General features: G+C 41.3%; 1 protein-coding gene across 1 annotated transcript in view; it reads left to right on the forward strand.

Moving 5' to 3' along the window:
• The window catches only part of LOC141095295 (autoimmune regulator-like), a 134,048-nt gene that overhangs the window by 52,513 nt on the left and 59,311 nt on the right, over positions 1-22,224 (forward strand). The window contains 1 exon segment of the mRNA XM_073581235.1: positions 11,649-11,746. Coding sequence (XP_073437336.1) covers positions 11,649-11,746 — 98 coding nt within the window.

The raw sequence follows: 22,224 nt of genomic DNA on the forward strand, positions 1-22,224 counted from the left end.
TTAAGTTTGGGGGTTGTTGGGATCTAACAAAAAAAAAAAATTTTGGTCTTGCAAGCGGTTAAGGGTTGGAGGAAAGGTTGGAAAGTTTTGGATGGTGACGTCCGGTATCCTACGAAGTTTTGGTTATTATTGAATGAACAGTTAAGGAAAGGTTGTTCTTCTCATTTGGAATTGGTGCTTTTCAGGTTTTTCTTTGGCCCCTTTTTTGGGGCATTTCGATTGGGTGATTTGGTGAGTCCCACTAAGGTCAAAGGAGGTGGGCTATGAGGCAAGAGGTGGATGTTTATGGGGATAGGGTCGTTATATTTATCCCTATGTCTAAACGGATAAGGAAGGCAATGGTTACAAAATAGTTCTTTTGAGGTCAAGGGTTCTCCTATGTGTCCGGTGATGTGTTTCGACAGCTTTATGGAGAACTTCGGTTCCGCGGATTGACCGCGTCTAGTGCATAAGGGCGGTTCGTTTTGTCGCGTCTTCAGTTTGTAGTGTTATTTCATTCTTGTCTGAAAGGGAGGGCGCCCCGGCAAATTATAGTGGTCACTTTTTCAGATTGGAGCGGCTACGGAATCGGTGAAAAAGAGGTTTAGGTGACGAGGTGGTGAAGTAGATTGGGCGTTGGGGATCAATCAGGCTTCCTCCTTACGTTCGCCCGGCTTTGGCTTAAGTACAACAATTTTGTGTTTTATTGTTAGTGTCTTACTTGGTTATTGTATTTTGTTTATTTTTTGGAGCTTGGACATCTATGCTGTTGGATTATGGGTCACTCGTTCGCTTTTTGGTCAGCGTTGAGAGCAGTGGTTCGTCTGGACGGGAGGCAACTGGGTGTGCCACGGCTTGTAGCAGTTGTGAGACGGATCGGAATATGGGGCATGGTTTGGAAACAGCTGCTTCCGGAGTTTCGAGCTCCGGGTGACTGGAAGTTCATCTGGGGGGTAATGACTTGGGTAAGCGGCCTTGCCTCGAATTGATTAACAATGTCAAATTTGACATGCTGCATTTGTGGTCTATGTATCCTAGTTTGCTGGTGATTTGTTCAGGTTTTATTCCGAAAAAGGTTTAGCATGGGGTTTGATCTGTTCAAGAGGTTAACAGGGCCAGAAGGGCAGTTGCACATTTTATGGCTGTGGTTTGGCAGTACAAACGGGGCGTTTGTCGTTCGACATATGGATTTGGAAGCTGGAAAAGGGGAATTTTGGAGAAAGGACGGGATTCATCTTAATCCTGTGGGATTGGATATGTGGTTTGGTGGTGCAAACGGGACGTTTGTCATTCGACATATGGATTTGGAAGCTGGAAAATGGGAATTTTTGAGAGAGGACGGGAATCATGTTAATCCTGTGGGATTGGATATGTGATGTTGGTGGTGCAAGAAGGCACAGAGAAAGATTTGAGGGTGTGGATGGACACAAATGTTTGAGGGGGTCAAAATATTTGTGGGGGTGGTCCTCAAAGTTGGTGAGGCTGGTGGCTCTGGAGGGGGGGACCGGAAGAGGTCCTGGACTCCCTCCAGTGTTGACTCAAGTGGACTGTTATCCCGAGGAAGGGACGGTTATCCCGAGGAAGGGATAAATGGGACTCGGATATATTGTGATGGTTTAGGGCCAGGCGGGTTGTTTTTGGTGCCTCTGAGCTGGTGCTTTATGGCTGGAGGCAAGACTCGACCTGGGGCCATGTTGGTTTATTAACATCTTGGATTTTGGTTTTGGGGATTCAAAGACCGCCCCTTCGGGTTGTTACTTACTTTAAAATGTTTGTTTATATATTTAATAAATGGCTGCTGTGGCTAAATTATCCAAATAATATGTGTATTGGTCATTATTCGATCTATGGTGGAATTAGGGCTGGAAAAAAGAGGGGCCTTTTGTTTTATAGGGGGGTAAAGGGGACTATAAGCTTTGAAGAGTCTCGAATACCCCTTGTCAAGTGAGGCTGTACTAGGCCGCAGGCCATAAAAGGGAGGTTGTCATGACAGGGTCGAGAGGGATAGAAGAAGCTGCGCACGGTGGTTAGGGTGAGGTATTGTAATGGGTTAATTATTTGTGCAGAGTTGAGTGGGTTGGGTTTGGTAGGTAGGAGTGCCAAAAAGAAGGAGGGTAAGGGGCTGTGTATAAATAAGGGGAGCCATCTTATAATGACAACCATTTTAGGTACCCTGCAGTAGCTGTAGGAATCTCCCACCCACCCTCCCTTATTTAGTTAGGCTGTGGGCATATGGGTGTATTTTACTTTATTTGTTGTTGAACTATTTGTGTAATGTCGGCATATAAAACAAAAACATTATTGTATAATGCTATTTATTTATATTGTTCTTTGTCATGGCAGTGGGGCGTGGGGGTGGTCCTCTAAGTTTATGAGGCTGGTGGCTCTGGAGGGGGGGGACCGGAAGAGGTCCTGGACTCCCTCCAGCGTGGAGTCAAGTGGACGGTTATCCCGAGGAAGGGACGGTTATCCCGAGAAAGGGATAGATGGAACTCTGATATATGGTAATGGTTTCTGGCCAGGCGGGTTGTTTTTTGGTGCCTCTGAGCTGGTGCTTTACGGCTGGAGGCAAGACTCGACCTGGGGCCATGTTGGTTCATTAACATCTTGGATTTTGTTTTTGGGGCTTTGAGGACCGCCCCTTCGGGTTGTTACTTACTTTAAAATGTTTGTTTATATGTTTAATAAATGACTGCTGTGGCCAAATTATCAAATATGTGTATTGGTAATTATTCGATCTATGGTGGAATAAGGGCTTAAGGACTAGAAAAAAGAGGGGCCTTTTGTTTTACAGGGGGGGTAAAGGGGACTAGAAGCTTTGAAGAGTCTCGAATACCCCTTGTCATGAGTTTTGTCTGGGGAACTCATGTAATTTTTTTTAATTTATTTACAGTGCAGGAGCCCATAATGAATACTCCCATCCGCCACTACTGCTCTCACTGTAATTAGCGGCAGCAGGTGCCGGATGATGGGATCAGTAGTCCCATCAGCTGACACCAGTGACCGGAGGTAAGCTTTATACCTCCGATCACAGCTGAGCACTCCCACTGTCTTTTTACAACGTGGGAACCATGGCTCTCTGACGGCGGGGATGATTTCCCTGCTGATCAGAAGCAGTGTTTGCCGCGCTGTCATGCACATTACAGAGCCTCAAACACTGGATGTTTGGGCCCCCATTCAAGTGAATGGGGTCTGGTTTTGGGTACTGTTCTGGTACCTGAACCCGAACTTTTTGTAACTGTTCGGCCGGACCCGAACATCCAGGTGTCCACCCATCTCTAATAATGGTAAATTTCGGCTGATATTTTCTGCGCTTATTTATAAAAATATCAGAAATTTTACAAAAACTTTTTAAAATAGCAGTTTTCGAACTTCGAATTGTTATTCCTTTAATTCAGACAGTCATACCACACAAAAACATTAATAAATAACATTTCCCTCTTATCTGCTCAGCACCATTTGTAAAATGTTGTTTACGTTTGTTTGCTTTTTAGAAGGTTTAAAAATGTAGCAGTAATTTAACATTTACAAATCTATTTTTTTAGGGACCTTTTAAGTTTTGAAGTGACTTTGGAGGTCATATATGTTTGAAACCCCCCCCATAAGTGATACCATTTTAAAAACTGCACCCTTCAACATATCCAAAATTACTCTCAGGTAGTTTATTAACCCTTCTGGTGCTTTTCAGGAATTAATCCAAAGTGACATGACATGAATGAATACATTTATTTTTACCATCTACAGTTGTGGCCAAAAGTATTGACACCTCTGCAATTCTGTCAGATAATACTCAGTTTCTTCCTAAAAATGATTGCAAACACAAATTCTTTGGTATTATTATCTTCATTTAATTTGTCTTAAATGAAAAAACACAAAAATAATTGTCCTAAAGCCAAATTGAATATAATTCCACACCAAACATAAAAAAGAGGGTGGACAAAAGTATTGGCACTGTTCGAAAAATCATGTGATGCTTCTCTAATTTGTGTAATTAACAGCACCTGTAACTTACCTGTGGCACCTAACAGGTGTTGGCAATAACTAAATCACACTTGCAGCCAGTTGACATGGATTAAAGTTGACTCAACCTCTGTCCTGTGTCCTTGTGTGTACCACATTGAGCATGGAGAAAAGAAAGAAGACCAAAGAACTGTCTGAGGACTTGAGAAAACAAATTGTGAGGAAGCATGAGCAATCTCAAGGCTACAAGTCCATCTCCAAAGACCTGAATGTTCCTGTGTCTACCGTGTGCAGTGTCATCAAGAAGTTTAAAGCCCATGGCACTGTGGCTAACCTCCCTAGATGTAGACGGAAAAGAAAAATTGACAACAGATTTCAACGCAAGATTGTGCGGATGTTGGATAAAGAACCTCGACTAACATCCAAACAAGTTCAAGCTGCCCTGCAGTCCGAGGGTACAACAGTGTCAACCCGTACTATCCGTCGGCATCTGAATGAAAAGGGACTGTATGGTAGGAGACCCAGGAAGACCCCACTTCTTACCCCGAGACATAAAAAAGCCAGGCTGGAGTTTATTTGAAATTTTTGTGGAAATTCAAAAACTGAAAAGTGGGGCGTGCAATATTATCCAGCCCCTTTAACTTAGTACTTTGTTGCGCCACCTTTTGCTGTGATTACAGCTACAAATCGCTTGGGGTATGTCTCTATCCGTTTTGTACATCGAGAGATTGAAATTGTTGCCCATTCTTCCTTGGCAAACAGCTCAAGCTCAGTGAGTTTGATGGAGATCGTTTGTGAACAGCAGTTTTCAGCTTTTTTCCCCACAGATTCTCGATTGGATTCAGGTCTGGACTTTGACTTAGCCATTCTAACACCTGGATACGTTTATTTGTGAACCATTCTGTTAGAGTGTTAGAGTGTTAGCGACTCCTGGAGTGGACCCTCTGGGTCATGGCACCAACCCTCCCAGGGCGAGCTAGCCTAGTGAGGACCACCCCCTATACAGGGAGTGTCAGGAGCAAGCCCCAGGGGATACGATACCACGACTGCTGGCACCAGGCGGCCGGCTCACAGGAGATACGAGGCTGTGTGACTGGAGGGTGCAGGATACTAGGGAACACAGGAGAGTACACGGGAGTGCGCTGAGTACAGGGTAGTGCTAGACGGGTACACGTGGGCACATATGGCGTGAAGCAAGTAACAGAACACAGGAATAGAGTGAATGCCAGGAGGCACGGCGGAGCAAGAAACAAGGGACAGGATACGAGAGGATGTGCCAGGAGGCACAACTGAGCATGAAGCAACAAGGGTACAGAGCAAGTGCTAGGAGCACCACAGAATAGCAGACAGAGCAGAGGACCTGAGAACAGCGCACAGCCAGGCTGGGACACAGCTGACCCAGCCAGGAAGCACAACAATAATCAGGCACCTCCCCTAGGGGGAGGTCGTCTGATATAGCACATGACTACTACTGGTTCCGGGTCAGGACCTAGCCAGAAAGCACATGACCACTAGTGGTTCCGGGTCAGGTCCTCCAATACCATAGAGAGGACTGAGCCCTATACAGCACTGACAGGAACGCGCAAGCGCAAACGTGGCATGGAGGAGGAGACTCGGGGACGAGAGTTGCGCGTGCACACCCGACGGGGACCCCTGAGGGACCGCCGTACCGGAGGGAGTGACGTCGGGGCCGAAGCCCCGCCTCCTGGTGAGCGCGGCATAACACATTCCATTGTAGATTTTGTTTTATGTTTGGGATCATTGTCTTGTTGGAAGACAAATCTCCATCCCAGTCTCAGGTCTTTTGCAGACTCCAACAGGTTTTCTTCAAGAATGGTCCTGTATTTGGCTCCATCCATCTTCCCGTCAATTTTAATCATCTTCCCTGTCCCTGCTGAAGAAAAGCATGCCCAAACCATGATGCTGCCACCACCATGTTTGACAGTGGGGATGGTGTGTTCAGGGTGATGAGCTGTGTTGCCTTTACGCCAAACATATCGTTTGGCATTGTTGCCAAAAAGTTCGATTTTGGTTTCATCTGACCAGAGCACCTTCTTCCACATGTTTGGTGTGTCTCCCAGTTGGCTTGTTGCAAACTTTAAACAACACTTTTTATGGATATCTTTGAGAAATGGCTTTCTTCTTGCCACTCTTCCATAAAAGCCAGATTTGAGCAGTGTGCAATTGATTGTTGTCCTATGGACAGACTGTCCCACCTCAGCTGTAGATCTCTGCAGTTCATCCAGATTAATCATGGGCCTCTTGGCTGCATCTCTGATCAGTCTTCTCCTTGTTTGAGATGAAAGTTTAGAGGGACGGCCGGGTCTTGGTAGATTTGCAGTGGTATGATACTCCTTCCATTTCAATATGATCGCTTGCACAGTGCTCCTTTGGAAATCATTTTGTATCTAAACTTCTCCACAACAGTATCACGGACCTGCCTGTTGTTTTCCTTGGTCTTCATGATGCTCTCTGTGCATCAAACAGAACCCTGAGACTATCACAGAGCAGGTGCATTTATACAGAGACTTGATTACACACAGGTGGATTATATTTATCATCATTAGTCATTTAGGACAACACTGGATCATTCAGAGATCCACAATGAACTTCTGGAGTGAGTTTGCTGCACTGAAAGTAAAGGGGCCGAATAATATTGCACGCCCCACTTTTCAGTTTTTGAATTTCCACAAAAATTTAAAATAACCAATAAATTTTGTTCAACTTCACAATTGTGTCCCACTTGTTGTTGATTCTTCACCAAAAATTTACATTTGGTATATTTATGTTTGAAGCATGATATGTGGGAAAAGGTTGAAAAGTTCCAGGGGGGCGAATAGTTTCGCAAGGCACTGTAGTTGGTGCCAACACTGATCGTGGCTGATGCAGTAAGTTGTCAGTGATAGAGTACAGCTGACAGCTGCTGGATTGTCACCTGTCAGGGAATTCTAGTCTCTTAAATCACAGGTCGGTAAAAAAAACGTATTGGTAGTCACTAAGTGGTTAATACATCCTTGAACTGTATTTGAATATTTTGTTGCTGCATCACACTGTTGACTCATGTGCAGTCTGTTATCTATTAGTATACCCAAATATTTTTCACAAGTGCTGTTGCTTAGTTATATTCCTCCCATTCTGTAGATGTAATTTTAATTTTTCCCTTTTATTACTACTCTTTGAGTACAATCATTGAATGACTTATGAATCCACCTAACCATACCCTTGTCAATCTCATACTTGGTCATTTTCTCAATAAGGATAGTATGAGATACTTTATCAAATGTTTTGCTGAAGTCGATATATACTATATCTACCGCATTTCCTTGATCCACCCAGTCAGTGATTTCAAAATACAAGGCAAATAGATTAGTCTGGCATGACTCGTTTGCTACAAGCCCATGCTGGCTCTGGTTAATTACTGTATTCTTATCCAAGTACTTACAAACATGCTGTTTAATAATTTGTTCAAAGACCTTCCCTGGTAAAGAAGTAAGACTCATAGACCTGTAATTTCCTGGCTCCATCCTCTTTCCTTTTTTGAAGATAGGGGCAACATTTGCCCTTCTCAAATCTTTTGAGACTTCTCCTGTTTTCCAGGATTTTTTGGCTAGTGGTTAGTGGCTAGTGGTTCTTTACTTTCCTCGGCTAACTCTTTCAGTACCCTAGGATGTAATTCATCTGAATCAGGAGATTTATATTCATTTAAATTGGCTAAGTGTTCCCTCACCATTTCTCGGTTTATAGATGGTGTGTATTCTTTAATTCCTTTGATGGCACCATGAAGATCAAGTTGAGGCTACAACTGCTTTCTTAGAGAACACAGGTGCAAAATAGAAATTTAAAAGATCTGTCTTCGCAACATCATTTTGGACCACTTCACCCCTTTCGTCATGAAAAAATCCTATATATTTGATTCCTGCAAGTTCTGGACTGGCTGTATATCTGTAGTGAATGTGTATGTCCACGCTGCTGGCTCTTGACTACCGGTGTCCCCTACTTCTATTATCTGCCTTCCTGTCTTGCATGCCCTGCTGTCCTTGTCCTCACTGATCCACATCCAGCAAGTCCTGCCCTCTAAGCCATCAGTTTTAGTCTGTGTGGCTGACTAAAACAAACAAACAAAAAAACAGACTACCCAGTGGAGCAGTGGGAATAAATTAATAACACAAACAACCACTTTTGACCTGGTGATATGTCTTCTTTAAGCAGCGACCTGAGCTATACTCTGGCAAAACTAACACTTCTGCAGAAGCAAGGATAACAAGGTAAATACTTTATTTTTCCCTTGCCATGTCAGTATACATTACATGAGCGCACACTGGAGTTTTTCCTGCTACATGGAAACTTCTTCCTAAGTGGCTCAAGAGAAATGGATAAGAGAGGCATGGGACCAATATATAAAGGATATTATAGCTCGATGGAAGCAAAATAAAATCCTATCCATGTAACCCCCTCTAGTGGTGGAAGTTTGCAGACGGAACTGTGCTTTGTAAAAGCGAGCAGCGGATTTGGAACTTTGTATCAGTTCTGATGCCAATTATAAAATGCTGACTCATATATAATAAAATTATAGATACATTTTCTTGTCTTAAACTACCTTCATCTGATGGGTTGGTCACTTTGTTAATTTTACTATATGTGTTCAAGACATAATTTTATGGCAATTACTAATACATACGGTAGGTATTACAGGATCTCCTCCTTCACTTGTTAAGCTGGGTACCCATGATCCACAACTAGCAGTGCTTTGGATGCAGTGTATGTTCGCTGCATCCAAAGCGCTGCCTTCTATTGAACGTAGGAAAATTCATGCGGCTTTACCGCATTCAATACATTATATTGAAATTAGCATACTGCGGTCTGGAAAGACGCGTTGCATGTCCGTCTCTGTAGATGATCCGCGGGCGTCTGTGGAAGCATAGTGGAGATGGGATTTCTAGAAATAAAAACACAGAGTCAAACCGGCAGCAGTTCCTGATTGTGGTCACATTTCCTTAGTGCACACTTCCTCGCAGATTTCAAAGTGCTCAGTTCTGGACACATGCATCTGCATGATAATAATAATCTTTATTTTTATATAGCGCTAACATATTCCGCAGCGCTTTACAGTTTGCACACATTATCATTACTGTCCCCGATGGGGCTCACAATCTAAATTCCCTATCAGTATGTCTTTGATCACTGATATGAGGAAATCCATATTAGGCTTTGCATCTCTGTGTAAAGGAGAGAGATTCATTGGATGCAGTGGAGAGCCAGAGACAGAGAAGGGGTTAACAGGATTTACTGAACAGGCAATTGAGCAAGGAATACTCCACGTAGGGAGGCAAGACTAATAACAGCAACTATGGGAATTGTACACAAACACAATGCACGAGAGAAAGATATACAAAAACAAGGTAACTTATCGTTTCAGTTCTTGCAGGGGAAAGGCTGGAAAATCTCCCGATGGCGTCGCAAATCATGGACAAAGTCTCTGGCTCTATTACAGAGGAACAAGAAGAACTGTTTCCCGACGGTGTTGATGTATCTGGTTTGGCTTGGCTTGAGTGCGCTGGAACGTGGAAACTGTCCTTTGTGTAGATTCCTCATGAATGACACCGGACGAGAACCGTGGGTACGCTCACAGACCACGACAGCGGGCGGTCTTCTGGAGTAGTCTCTAGGAACGGAGCGGGTCAGCTTATCTGTAACTGCAGACAGGACAGGGCTGTCCAAAAGAACAGGGTCAGACAATAACACAGTAGTGTCAAAGTCAATCTTAGAGTCAGTACGCTGAGGGATGAATGGCGTGCAATTGTCAGCCGGAGCAGCAGAGATTGAGTCAACCTTCTCCTGTCGCTTTTCCGCCAAGTCTGACCCGTTCCCGTGCTCAGTCCTCCTTATATTCCCCCCTACTGTCCAGCGTGAAGGTCCTTCCCTCCCAGAAGTGGTGACAGTCCTGATAGTTCTGACCTTAAAGAGCACCGGAAACCGCTGACTCTGTCTCGGCTCATCTTCTTACATTTGCCCCAGTCTCTGTGTTTTGGGAATATCAAGCCATCGCTGCAGCCGTTCAGTGATCTCAGAGGCTGTGCTGATGTAGACTGCATGAGTCTATGTGCTTAGTGATTGGCTACAGCAGTGATGTGCATGTAATCATAATGTCACTGCTGCAGAAAAATGACAGAGAGCCAGTGCTGAAGCGGTGAAGGGTGAGTGTTAGGCGTCGTTCCTGCAGTGGCTCAACAGGAATCCAGAGCCTCACATTCTGCGGTCTCCCATTATCTATCGACCGCAGAAGAGATTGATCAGCAATCCCGACGTCCCAGACACTCTGCCCAGTCCTGCTCTGTGGGTCTGGCAGTTGCTGCCACCTTTGGGTCAGCAATAGCAATGCAGGCTGTTCAGTAACAAATCGTTCCAGAGGCTAAGTTCCTCCGTCACTCCACTGAGCATGCTCACGAGACGATCTCCCATTGGGGATCGGGAGTCACGTGCTCAGGTCCTTCTCCAGATCTGATTTGTCCATCTCAGAGTTCTGGAGGGTCCCGAAGCGCACGGCTATAAAAGGCCCACATGGCCGCTCGGCCATGCGCTAGTATAGACTCTAATTGCTACTGTGTGAATGTTGATGGATGTATGGACTGCGATTGACTCATTAAGATTCCCCTCCCTCTGATATTACGAGTGCGTATAGGGATCTAGTTATAGAGTCAGCGCCAGTCAGTGGCAAGTTACTGGCCACACGGCACATCCTCCACAGTGCTAGCGCCCAACATTGCGCCCCTCTTGGGCACTGTCGCATTGTGGCTGGGTCAGACGCCGCGCTGCTGTAGCAGCACTAGTTGGCGTCTGCAGTAGCGACGACGCACGCATGGTAGGTCTAGACGGACATCGCCCTGAGTCTTGGACCTAGTCCTGTAACCACATACCGTGCGTGCACTCCGCTGATTCCTGTGAGGTCAACAGGCTTGGCATTTATGTTCATGCCTTAGACGACTCTGTGAATCAACAGAGTACGCCCAGCGCACATCGGGTGACGTATAACCCGCGTGTGCTATACCGCCATATAGCGCGTCTGCCATTATATAGCAGCAGTTTAACACCTCTGTATGGTGGACCCCGGGCGGCGAACGCACTTTCTATTATTTAATATTTAGTGCCTTCCGCCGTCCCTAACAGGTGAGTACCATGCGGTTTTGTTATTTTACATGAATGCAAGTGTTTGGGATTCACTTTGCTGAAAATGAAAACCCCTTTAATTCCCTCTCCCCCCATTGTGCCAGCACCACCTCTCTGATGCTCACCAATGCTTTCTGATCACTTCTCAGGAGCTTATTAAATGCTGTCTACATAAACACTGCAGCTAGTCCCTGGGTTTAGTGGCTTAGTGGTCTACGACACAAGTCCCGCTGAGACCAGAGACTGATGTAAACAGAGACCAGAGAGAAGCACCAGAGTGGTAGAGCTGGAGTGGCCTAGGGTTACATGGGGTGTGATTTATTTTATTAATTTTAAACCATTCCCTGCATTAACAAAAATTATATCCTGGACAACCTTGCTAAGAACATTTAGGCACTGAATAATGAATATGGCTTTTCTGTATTATTGTCTGTATTATTTCAGAATACATTGATCTACATAGTAATAAAGCGATTTACTGTAAAATGAGTCAGGGTATTTTTTTTCATGTTTTTAACACAATTCTACAAACAATAATTTCATAGATAAGTCCAAACAGAAGGAAACTGAACCGGAAAGCACAGAGCATAGCCAAAATAAACCTCTAAAACTGACTCTTCGTCCAAAGCTATCTACCAATCATGTAAGTACATGGACCCAATGCATATCTAACCATTTAAGTCCATTAAAAATATATAAATAAATATCTCATTCGATTTACTAGTTTTTTAAATGTATGTATTCCAATAGCAGCCATGAGATTTCTGAAACATACGGTAAGTGGTATTTAACCCCTTTCCTACATTAGACATACTATTCCGTCCATGTGACCTGGGACCTAAGTCCCAAGGACGGAATAATACATCTAATGCGATCAGCTGCGCTCACGGGGGAGCGCAGCTGATCGCGGCCGGGTGTCAGCTGATTATCACAACTGACACCCGGCACAATGTGTCAGGGGCTGTCACGGACTGCCCCCGACACGATAACCCCTGGCACACCGCGATCAAACATGATCGCGGTGTACCGGGGGTTAAAGGAAGCATCGACAGGGAGGGGGCTCCCTCCGTGCTTCCCTGCGACCCCCACAGCAGCGCGATGTGCAGCGCCGCTGCGGGAGTTGCCTTCCCTGCAGGTCCCCGGATCCAATATGGCGGCAGGGACCTTCGGAGGCCTGCAAGGAGCCGGCTTCCTTATTGCCAGCAGAGCGCCGGCATGAGGAAGCCCGCAGCAGTGCCTGTGACAGATCGCTGATCTGTCAAAGCGATCTGTGATGTGACAGATCAGCGATCTGTCACATGACAATTATGTCCCCCCTGGGACATTATAATAAAGTAAAAAATAAAAATAAGAAAAGTGTAAAAATAATTTTTTAAAAATCGCTAAATAAATTAAAAAAAAACAAATATTCCCTAATAAATTAATTTAAAAAAAAAACAATAAAAGTACACATATTTGGTATCGCCGCGTCCATAATGACCCACCCTATAAAACTGTCCCATTAGTTAACCCCTTTAGTGAACCCCTTAAAAAATAAAAAACCGAAGCAAAAAATAATAATTTATTATCGTACTGCCGAACAAAAAGTGCAATAACGCGCGATCAAAAAGACGCATATAAATATCCATGGTACCACTGAAAGCATCATCTTGTCCCGCAAAAAACAAGCTGCCACACAGCATCATCAGCAAAAAAATACAAAAGTTATAGCTCGCAGAATAAAGCGATGCAAAAATAATTTTTTATATAAAATTGTTTTCCTTGCATAAAAGTGCCAAAACATAAAAAAACAACATAAATGAGGTATCGCTATAACCATACTGATCCAAAGAATAAAACTGCCTTATCAATTTTACCACACGCGGAACGGTGTAGACGCACCCCCCAAAAGAAATTCATGAAACGCTGGTTTATGTTCATTCTGTGTCCCAAAAATCGGAATAAAAAGCGATAAAAAAAGTCACGTGCCCGAAAATGGTACCAATAAAAACGTCAACTCGTCCTGCAAAAAATAAGACCTCACATGACTCGGTGGGTCAAAATATGGAAAAATTATAGCTCTCAAAATGTGGTGATGCATAAACTATTTTTACAATAAAAAGCGTCTTTTAGCGTGCGACAGCTGCCAAAAATAAAAATCTGCCATATATACTAAATCAAACCCCCCATTATCACCCCCTTAGTTAGGGAAAAATAATAAAATGGAAAAAAAAAAAATATTTATTTCCATTTTCCCATTAGGGCTAGGATTAGGGCTAAGGTTAGGGTTGGAGTTAGAATTGGGGGGTTTCCACTGTTTTGGTACATCAGGGGCTTTCCAAACACGACATGGCGTCCGATCTCAATTCCAGCCAAAAAAGTTCAATGGCGCTGCTTCCCTTCTGAGCTCTGCCATGTGCCCAAATAGTGGTTTACCCCCATATATGGGGTATCAACGTACTCAGGACTAATTGCACAATAACTTTTGGGGTCCTGTTACTCTTGGGAAAATAAAAATTGGGGGTGAAAAGATCATTTTTGTGGAAAAAATATGATTTTTTTAATTGTAAGACTGTACGTTATAAACTTCTGTGAAGCTCTTGGGGTTCAAAGTGCTCACCACATATCTAGATAAGTTCCTTGGGGGGTCTAGTTTCCAAAATGGGGTCACTTGTGGGGGGTTTCCACTGTTTATGCACATCAGGGGCTCTCCAAACGTGGCATGGCGTCCAATCTGAATTCCAGCCAATTTTGCAATGAAAAAGTCAAACGGCGCTCCTTCCCTTCCGAGCTCTGCCATGCGCCCAAACAGTGGTTCCCCCCATATATTAGGTATCAGCGTACTCGGGAAAATAGCACAATAACTTCAATTTCTCCTGTTACCCTTGGTAAAATAAAAAAATTGAACCTGAAGTAATTTTTTTGTGAAAAAAAGGTTAAATGTTCATTTTTTGTTAAACATTCAAAAAATTCCTGTGAAGCACCTGAAGGGTTATCTGGTTTTGAGCACCTCGAGGGGTGCAGTTTTTAGAATGGTGTCACTTTTGGGTATTTTATATGATATAGACCCCTCAAAGTGACTTCAAATGTGATGTGGTCCTTAAAAATAAAATGGTGTTGTAAAAATGAGAAATCGCTGGTGAACTTTTAACCCTTATAACTTCCTAACAAAAGAATTTTAGTTACCAAATTGTGCTGATGTAAAGTAAACATATGTGAAATGTTACTTATTAAGTTTTTTGTGTGCCGTATCTCTGTGATTTAAGAGCATAAAAATTCAAAGCTGGAAAATTGCAAAATTTTCAAAATTTTCGCCAAATTTCCATTTTTTTCACAAATAAACGCAAGTTATATGAATGAAATTTTACCACTAACATGAAGTACAATATGTCACGAGAAAACAATGTCAGAATCACCGAGATCCATGGAAGCGTTTCAGAGTTATTACCTCATAAAGGGGCAGTGGTCAGAATTGTAAAAATTGGCCCGGGAATTAGCATGCAAACCACCCTTGGGAGTAAAGGGGTTAATATTGCAAATTATTAAAATACAGGCCCTTGAAAAGTATATACATCTTTGCAACCATTTATTTTATTCCTTCAATGAATGTAAAATAAAGCAAAAGGCAACTCTGCAAATAGTCTTGATTAGCAGCATCTTACCATTTTGTATGCAGGTTTATAAATCTCCGGTGTAGCATAGACGAAATCTCTTTGTAATTCTTGCTGTTGCAATCGCTTTCATCTATGCCATGCTACTAGTTCATGTAATTTTGTAGGTCGCAAGAAGTAGGAGCCAGAAACACATACCTTATATTTCTAGATCTGCAGTACTCAGTATTACTTTTCTGCAGTCTTGGCGTACTTACAGTTTGAGAAATGTATGGCTTGTGTCTAAAAACTGCTTAATAAATCAGGGCCTCTATGTAACTACTATTATGCGGTGCCAACGCATTTCAGAATAATGCTCTTTGTATATTTGTCAAAAAAGGTTAAAGATGACAGATTTTCTTTGCATTTTAGGCAAAAAAAATGTCATTTTTTTACATTTTAAAAATTACAAAAAAGAAAATGGGCCAATGCAAAAGTTTAAGCACCCTTCATGGTTTGTACCTAGTAGAACTCCCTTTTGTAAGTATCACAGTTTGTAAATGCTTCTTGTAGTCAGCCAAAAGTCTTTCAATTCTTGTTTGAGGGATTTTCATCCATTCTTCCTTGTAAAATTCTTCCGTTTCTGTGAGATTCCTGGGTCGTCTTGCACTGATGTTCTTTTCATGAAATTCTGTGCATTTTTTTATCCACACATGCCTTTGGTCATTGTGGCCAAAGCATTCTATTTTAACTTCATTGGTCCACAGGACTTGTATCCACAATCCATCAGGCTTGTTTAAATGTTCTTTTGCATACTTCTGACACTGAATTTTATGGTTAGGAAGCAGGAAAGGTTTTCTTCTGATGACTCTTCTATACAAGCCTTATTTGTGCAGGTGTCTCTGAACAGTAGAACAATGTACCTCTCTAGAGTCTGCAAAAACTTTCTGAAGGTCTTAAGCAGTCAAGCGGGGGTCTGATTTGCCTCTCTAGCAATCCTACAAGAATCTCTCACAGAAAACTTGCTTGATCTTCCAGACCTTATCTTGACCTCCACTGTTCCTGCTAACTGCCATTTCTTAAGTACATTTCGAACTAAGGAAAGGGAAACTTGAAAATGCTTTGCAATCTTTTTGCAGTCTTCGTCTAATTGAGGAGTCTCTGCCATTTTCATTTTTAAAGTGCTAGGCAGCTGCTTAGAAGAACCCATGAGTGCTGTTTTTTGGCATCAAGATAGAGGAGACCGGTGTTATGAATGGGTCAACAAGGAGGATAGCAGGCCCAGGCTAATCCACAGAAAACCAGAGAGGTTGGTAACTAAGCAGTTTGCAGACCCCTGATCCTGTCCACACAACTAGCAGTAGCCATGGAGCGTACCTACGATGATCCTAGACGCCTCGGCACAGCCGGAGAGCTAACTAAGCCTAAAGCAAGAAAGGAGAAATCTAAATTGCCCCACAGCAGACCCCAAAGGAATAGATAGCCCCCAAACATATATTGTCGGTGAGACAAGATGAAAACACAAACGCAGGCAGAAAAATAGACTGAGCAAACGATGGGGCCCACACTGACTAGACAGGACAGGAAAGGAAAGACACTGTCTGCAATCACGCAAAAAACCCTGCAAAAAAAGTTCAACACGTCTGATGCACAAAAACACTGAAGTCGCACGACTTCGCCCCCACTATATCAGCACTCTGGTATATTCTGAAAGCAAAGCAAAAAGAAACCAATATAACAGGGGACAAAACAAACTGGTGCAAGCAGTAACATATGGGCAGTGATTTAGCACAGTCCCAGCCGGAGCCAGCTGACCCGCACAAAGCAGAGATAGACAAAACTAGATCAAATGCAAACAGAATAGCAAATGAATAACTTAACTGAAACATGCAGGGAAAGAGCAGGAGACATCAGACCTCAGAAGGCACAGGAAGAAAATCACCAGCAGGGATAGAGGGAGTCAGTTGTCTTAAATCCCAATCAGAAACCCCAGATCTCCAATCGTCTTCCTCCTTATCCGGTGGCAAGTCTCTGTCAATCAGATCAGCTTCACTACCTCCAGTAACCACCAGAGGGAGCCCAGAAAGAGAATTCACAACCCTGTTGTGAGTTCATTCTTCCCTTCACCTTTGATGTCTGATGAACTCCCTCTGCTGGTGAAGAGAGGCAGTGAAATTGATTGGGATGGGAAGAACCTGTCATCTGAACAGGCGGAGTGTGATTGGACATCTGGAATTTCTGAGTGGATATAAGGCAGCCGACGCCCTGCAGGGCTGCTGGTGATCCTTTCAGCTCTGAGCTCTTGCATCCAGTTTAGTTCCTGTCTACTAAAAGCTAAGTTTTTTACCCTGCTATTATTCCATGAGATTTTGTCTGGTTTCCTTAGTGTTTGAATTCAGCCAGTCCTGGTTGGGACTGGCTGAATTCCATTTTTGTCTATGATCAGTTGATCTCTTTTGCTCTGTTTTCAGAATATACCTGAGTGCTGATATAGTGATTTTGAAGTCTAGCGACTTCAGGGCCTTTTTCCCTATCAGACGGTTGGGACATTTTTGGTAGGGTTTTTTGCGGATTGCAGCCAGCATCTTTTCTGTCCTGTCCTATCTAGTTAGTTGGGCCCCATCGTTTGCTCAGCCTGTCTTTCTGTCTGTGTTTGTGTTTTCATCTGTGTTTCACCAACAATACATGTTGGGGGCTGTCTATTGCTTTGGGGTCTGCTCTGGGCAGTTTAGATTTCCCCTTTCCTTCTTTAGGCTTATGTAGTTCTCCGGCTCTGACGAGAGGTCTAGGGCACCGTAGGAACCACCCATGGCTACTGTTAGTTGTGGTGTATAGGATCAGGGGTCTGGAATCCGATAGCTACCAACCTCTCCGGTTTTCTGGACTTAGCTTGTATTTTTGTTTTCTCCTCCTCCGGTGACTCATTCATAACACAACCCCTCTGTCAATCTGACCAACTCCACCACTATCAGTAATCACTAGAGGGAAGCCAGAGAGAGAATTCACAACAGACCGGGTTTTTATAAAGCTGGGAAATTTGCATCACTTGGCCTTTCCCAACAACGATAGTGAGGAAGGCATAACCCTAACAGACTAATTAAGGTGTGAAACCTTGGGAAAAGATATCTGAGCACACAAATCTCCAAGGGTGCCCAAAGTTTTGTATCAGCCCACTTTCCTTTTAGTAATTTTTAAAATGTTAAAAGTAACTCTTGATATATATATATATATATATATATATATATACAGCTCTGGCAAAAATTAAGAGACCACTGCACTGTTTTATAAAAATAAGCTTCTCTACATGTATGACAGCCATTCCATTCCAGTGTCAGTTGAATTCCAACCAGAGTACACCTCATTCTACTTAATGTGCTTCTGATTAGGTGATCATCTGAACCAAATCTTATTTAACAAAGGAAGGTATAAAAAAAACAAAAAACAAGTGCTTGTAATATCCCAAAAGTAATAGTAATGAAAAAAAAAACTTGTATCCATGCCAAAGGAGTTGAAAAGAAAAGTCTTGAGTGAGGAAAAGAAGGGCTCAATTCTGGCTTTACAGCAGAGGGATAAAGTGAGCGTCATGTTGCCTCCATCCTTAAAATTTCTAAGACGGCAGTCCATTACAACGAAGTCAAGCAGCAGACATTGGCGACAACAAAGCTACAGACCGAAACACACCAACACTGGATGTAATATATAATAATATAATAAACCAATCAATTATTAATAATAATAATAATAATAATAATAATGATAAAATATACCACCAGTGTTCAGTGAAGTTAGTGATTGCACACTATTTAAGATAGATTACACCAACCAACAAATCAAAAGACCTATTAACCATAGAAAACCAGACAGGGTGTACTTATTAAATATTATTTTATTTTATTTATATTGTACAGGTGGTTACATAAAAACCAATAAAAACAAAAAAGTGCACGCATAGGAACAATTTAACAAAATTGTTAAAAAGAATAAAATAAAATAGGACCCAATTTATATATCAAATATGCATACCTCATATGTTATAAAGTGACCATTTTCCAAAAGGATTGTAGAAAAGTGCAAATACATAAAAATAATTATGGTACCATAACAAAGAATAAATAAATAATCATAAAAAGTGCAATGTGCAAAATTGTCACATAATGATATTGTATCATATACAAAAAAATTGAAAAAAAACCACATGTGCCTTTAAAACATCAAATGTGTATATTTACAAGGTTTTTCACATATCCAAAATAAAGTGCAGAGTGCCTGTGCAATAAAAACCATGCACAATATATAAAGCAATCAGTGCCTCCTTTTCTTTGGAAAAATGCAGCTAATTATATATAGAGAGGTTTTAGCATAAACAGATCTTTACCTATAAGGGTCACCACGTCCCTATCACGCGCTCCCCGACGCGCATTTCGGAATCCTTCCTTCAGCAGGGGGTGGCTACATAGTGGATCCGGGGGGGTTTTATATGTGGGCACTATCAGCGCCAATCTGCTTAATGGCGCTGAATATGATAGCGGTGCTCCGGGTGTGGGGGTGGCGTATGCGCAGTCCGGAGGTCCTACAATCCCAAGCGCCGGACCACGTGACCGGAACACACAGGCACTGAGCCCGGCGTTGCCAAGGTCACGAGGACGCGGCGAGTCAGGACGTCAGGACACGGAGCACGCATGCGCACCACCAGGGACATCGCATCAATTGGATAAAGTGGAAATCACCACAATCAATCCATTATATTATACATATCAATTGATACTAAGGATGTCATACATCTTACAAGGAGAATATGTGAAATTCCAATACAATATATAATAACAAGAAAATATATAATATGCAAAAATAAATAAAACTAATTTATGTTGTTAAATTCATCAATCAATAATATAAGAATATATATATAATTACATATAATAATAAATAACATAATAACAATTATATAATATAATAAATAATAAACAACCATGAAAAAATAAAAATAAAAATTAATATAAAAAATAGAAAATAAAAATAAAAAATATAAATAAAAATAAAAAATAATTAAAAATAATAAATAATAAATAAAAATAAAAAAAATCAATTTTTTTTATATAATAATATATATATATTCATAAGACATCTGCATATATATAATAATAATAAATAATGAACAAAAAATAATAAAAAAAATTAATAATTATATAAGATCTATAATAATATCACAATACCAATAGATATAGAAAAATATTTTATATATATAAGCCATAATTAATGATAAAAAATACATAACTGTAATATATAGTCCAATAGTATCAATAAAAGATGAATATCCAACAGATATCAGCCTTCATAACGACTTCTTAGTTCCATGTGGTATCCACGGATCCAGGAAAAATATTGTTGCAGCCAGGATATTATATGACCATATGCCAAATAAAATAAATCTATAAAAAAATTATTGTAATTAGATTAAAAACACGAAACGACTTAAAATCAGTATAAAATTGGTTTTAAAAATTAAAATTGAGCAAGGTTTACAAAAAAGGAGTAAAACTCAAATTCTCATTCAGACCATTAGGAGACACAGTATCTAATGTCCAAATCCACCTGATTTCTTTTTTAGCTAAAAGATTCCCTATTTTTCCACCACTTTCATTGGGTTGAACCATGTCTATACCTATCACTTTTAATAATGAAGCATCACAATTGTGATGAACCTTAAAGTGTCTAGGGATAGTTTTTAACAATGAAATATCATCAATTTCTTTTGCGGCTATTATCCCTAGTATATGTTCCCTAACACGAATCTTCAATTGCCGTATGGTCATTCCAACATAAATCAGAGAGCAAGGACACGTTGCATAATAAATAACTGCTCTAGTTGTACAAGTTATTGAATGTTTAATCCCATACGTCAATGTATCCTTAGAATTAGCAAAATTTTGTGCCCTGCTAATATTGGGACATGCCATACATTTCCCACACGGCTTGGAACCCAATGATTTTTTTGCATTCGACAAAAAACTGGCAGGGGGTGGATTAGATACATAGTGGCTTTTCACCAAGTAATCTCTTATATTCCTTGATCTTTTAAAGGTAATACTTGGTGTGTCCCCGATATAGTTAGACAATATCGGATCTATTTTTAAAATTCCCCAAGATTTGGTCAGAACTTTCCTCATTAAATCAGTTTGGCCATGATACTGCGTAATAAACCTCACACATTGATTTGCTTCTATAGTTTTATTGCCATAAAGCGCTTGATGTCGGATGGTATTTTTTGCCCGATTATTGGCCTTTTTAATGGAACGATGGCTATACCCACGTTCTAGGAATCTTTGTTTTAATTCTAAAGCTTGTATTTCAAAGTCCTCATCTCTTGAACAGATTCTTCTCAATCTTAAGAATTGTCCTATTGGGATAGATCGAATCATGGCCGGTGGATGTGATGAATTTGCATGAAGAAGGGAATTAACGGACGTTGATTTCTGAAAGATATCAGTGTGTAAACAGTCATCCTCACCTCTCCTAACACTAACGTCCAAAAATTCCATTTTATTTTGGTCGAACTGATATGTCAAATGTATATTATAAGAGTTATTATTCAAACCTGACATAAATTCATGAAGGGATTCCATCGACCCCTCCCATATCAAAAAAATATCATCAATGAAACGTACCCACATTAGGATACGCTCCATTGATGGTGCCGAACCAGAAAGAAAGAGGTCCCTCTCCCACAGCCCCAGGAATAAATTTGCGTAAGCTGGCGCAAAAGAAGCACCCATTGCAGTGCCCTGGAGCTGTAGGAAGAAGGACCCCTTAAATAAGAAAAAATTGTGCGAAAGAGCGAAATCTAGGAGTTCCACAATAAATTGGCGCATTGAAATGGGAAAGTTCTGACCAAATCTTGGGGAATTTTAAAAATAGATCCGATATTGTCTAACTATATCGGGGACACACCAAGTATTACCTTTAAAAGATCAAGGAATATAAGAGATTACTTGGTGAAAAGCCACTATGTATCTAATCCACCCCCTGTCAGTTTTTTGTCGAATGCGAAAAAATCATTGAGTTCCAAGCCGTGTGGGAAATGTATGGCATGTCCCAATATTAGCAGGGCACAAAATTTTGCTAATTCTAAGGATACATTGACGTATGGGATTAAACATTCAATAACTTGTACAACTAGAGAAGTTATTTATTATGCAACGTGTCCTTGCTCTCTGATTTATGTTGGAATGACCATACGGCAATTGAAGATTCGTGTTAGGGAACATATACTAGGGATAATAGCCGCAAAAGAAATTGATGATATTTCATTGTTAAAAACTATCCCTAGACACTTTAAGGTTCATCACAATTGTGATGCTTCATTATTAAAAGTGATAGGTATAGACATGGTTCAACCCAATGAAAGAGGTGGAAAAATAGGGAAGCTCAATTTTAATTTTTAAAACCAATTTTATACTGATTTTAAGTCGTTTCGTGTTTTTAATCTAATTACAATAATTTTTTTATAGATTTATTTTATTTGGCATATGGTCATATAATATCCTGGCTGCAA

Source organism: Dendrobates tinctorius, unplaced genomic scaffold (assembly GCF_039654945.1).
Source record: "Dendrobates tinctorius isolate UK_male_01 unplaced genomic scaffold, ASM3965494v1 ptg000069l, whole genome shotgun sequence".
Taxonomy (NCBI): domain Eukaryota; kingdom Metazoa; phylum Chordata; class Amphibia; order Anura; family Dendrobatidae; genus Dendrobates; species Dendrobates tinctorius.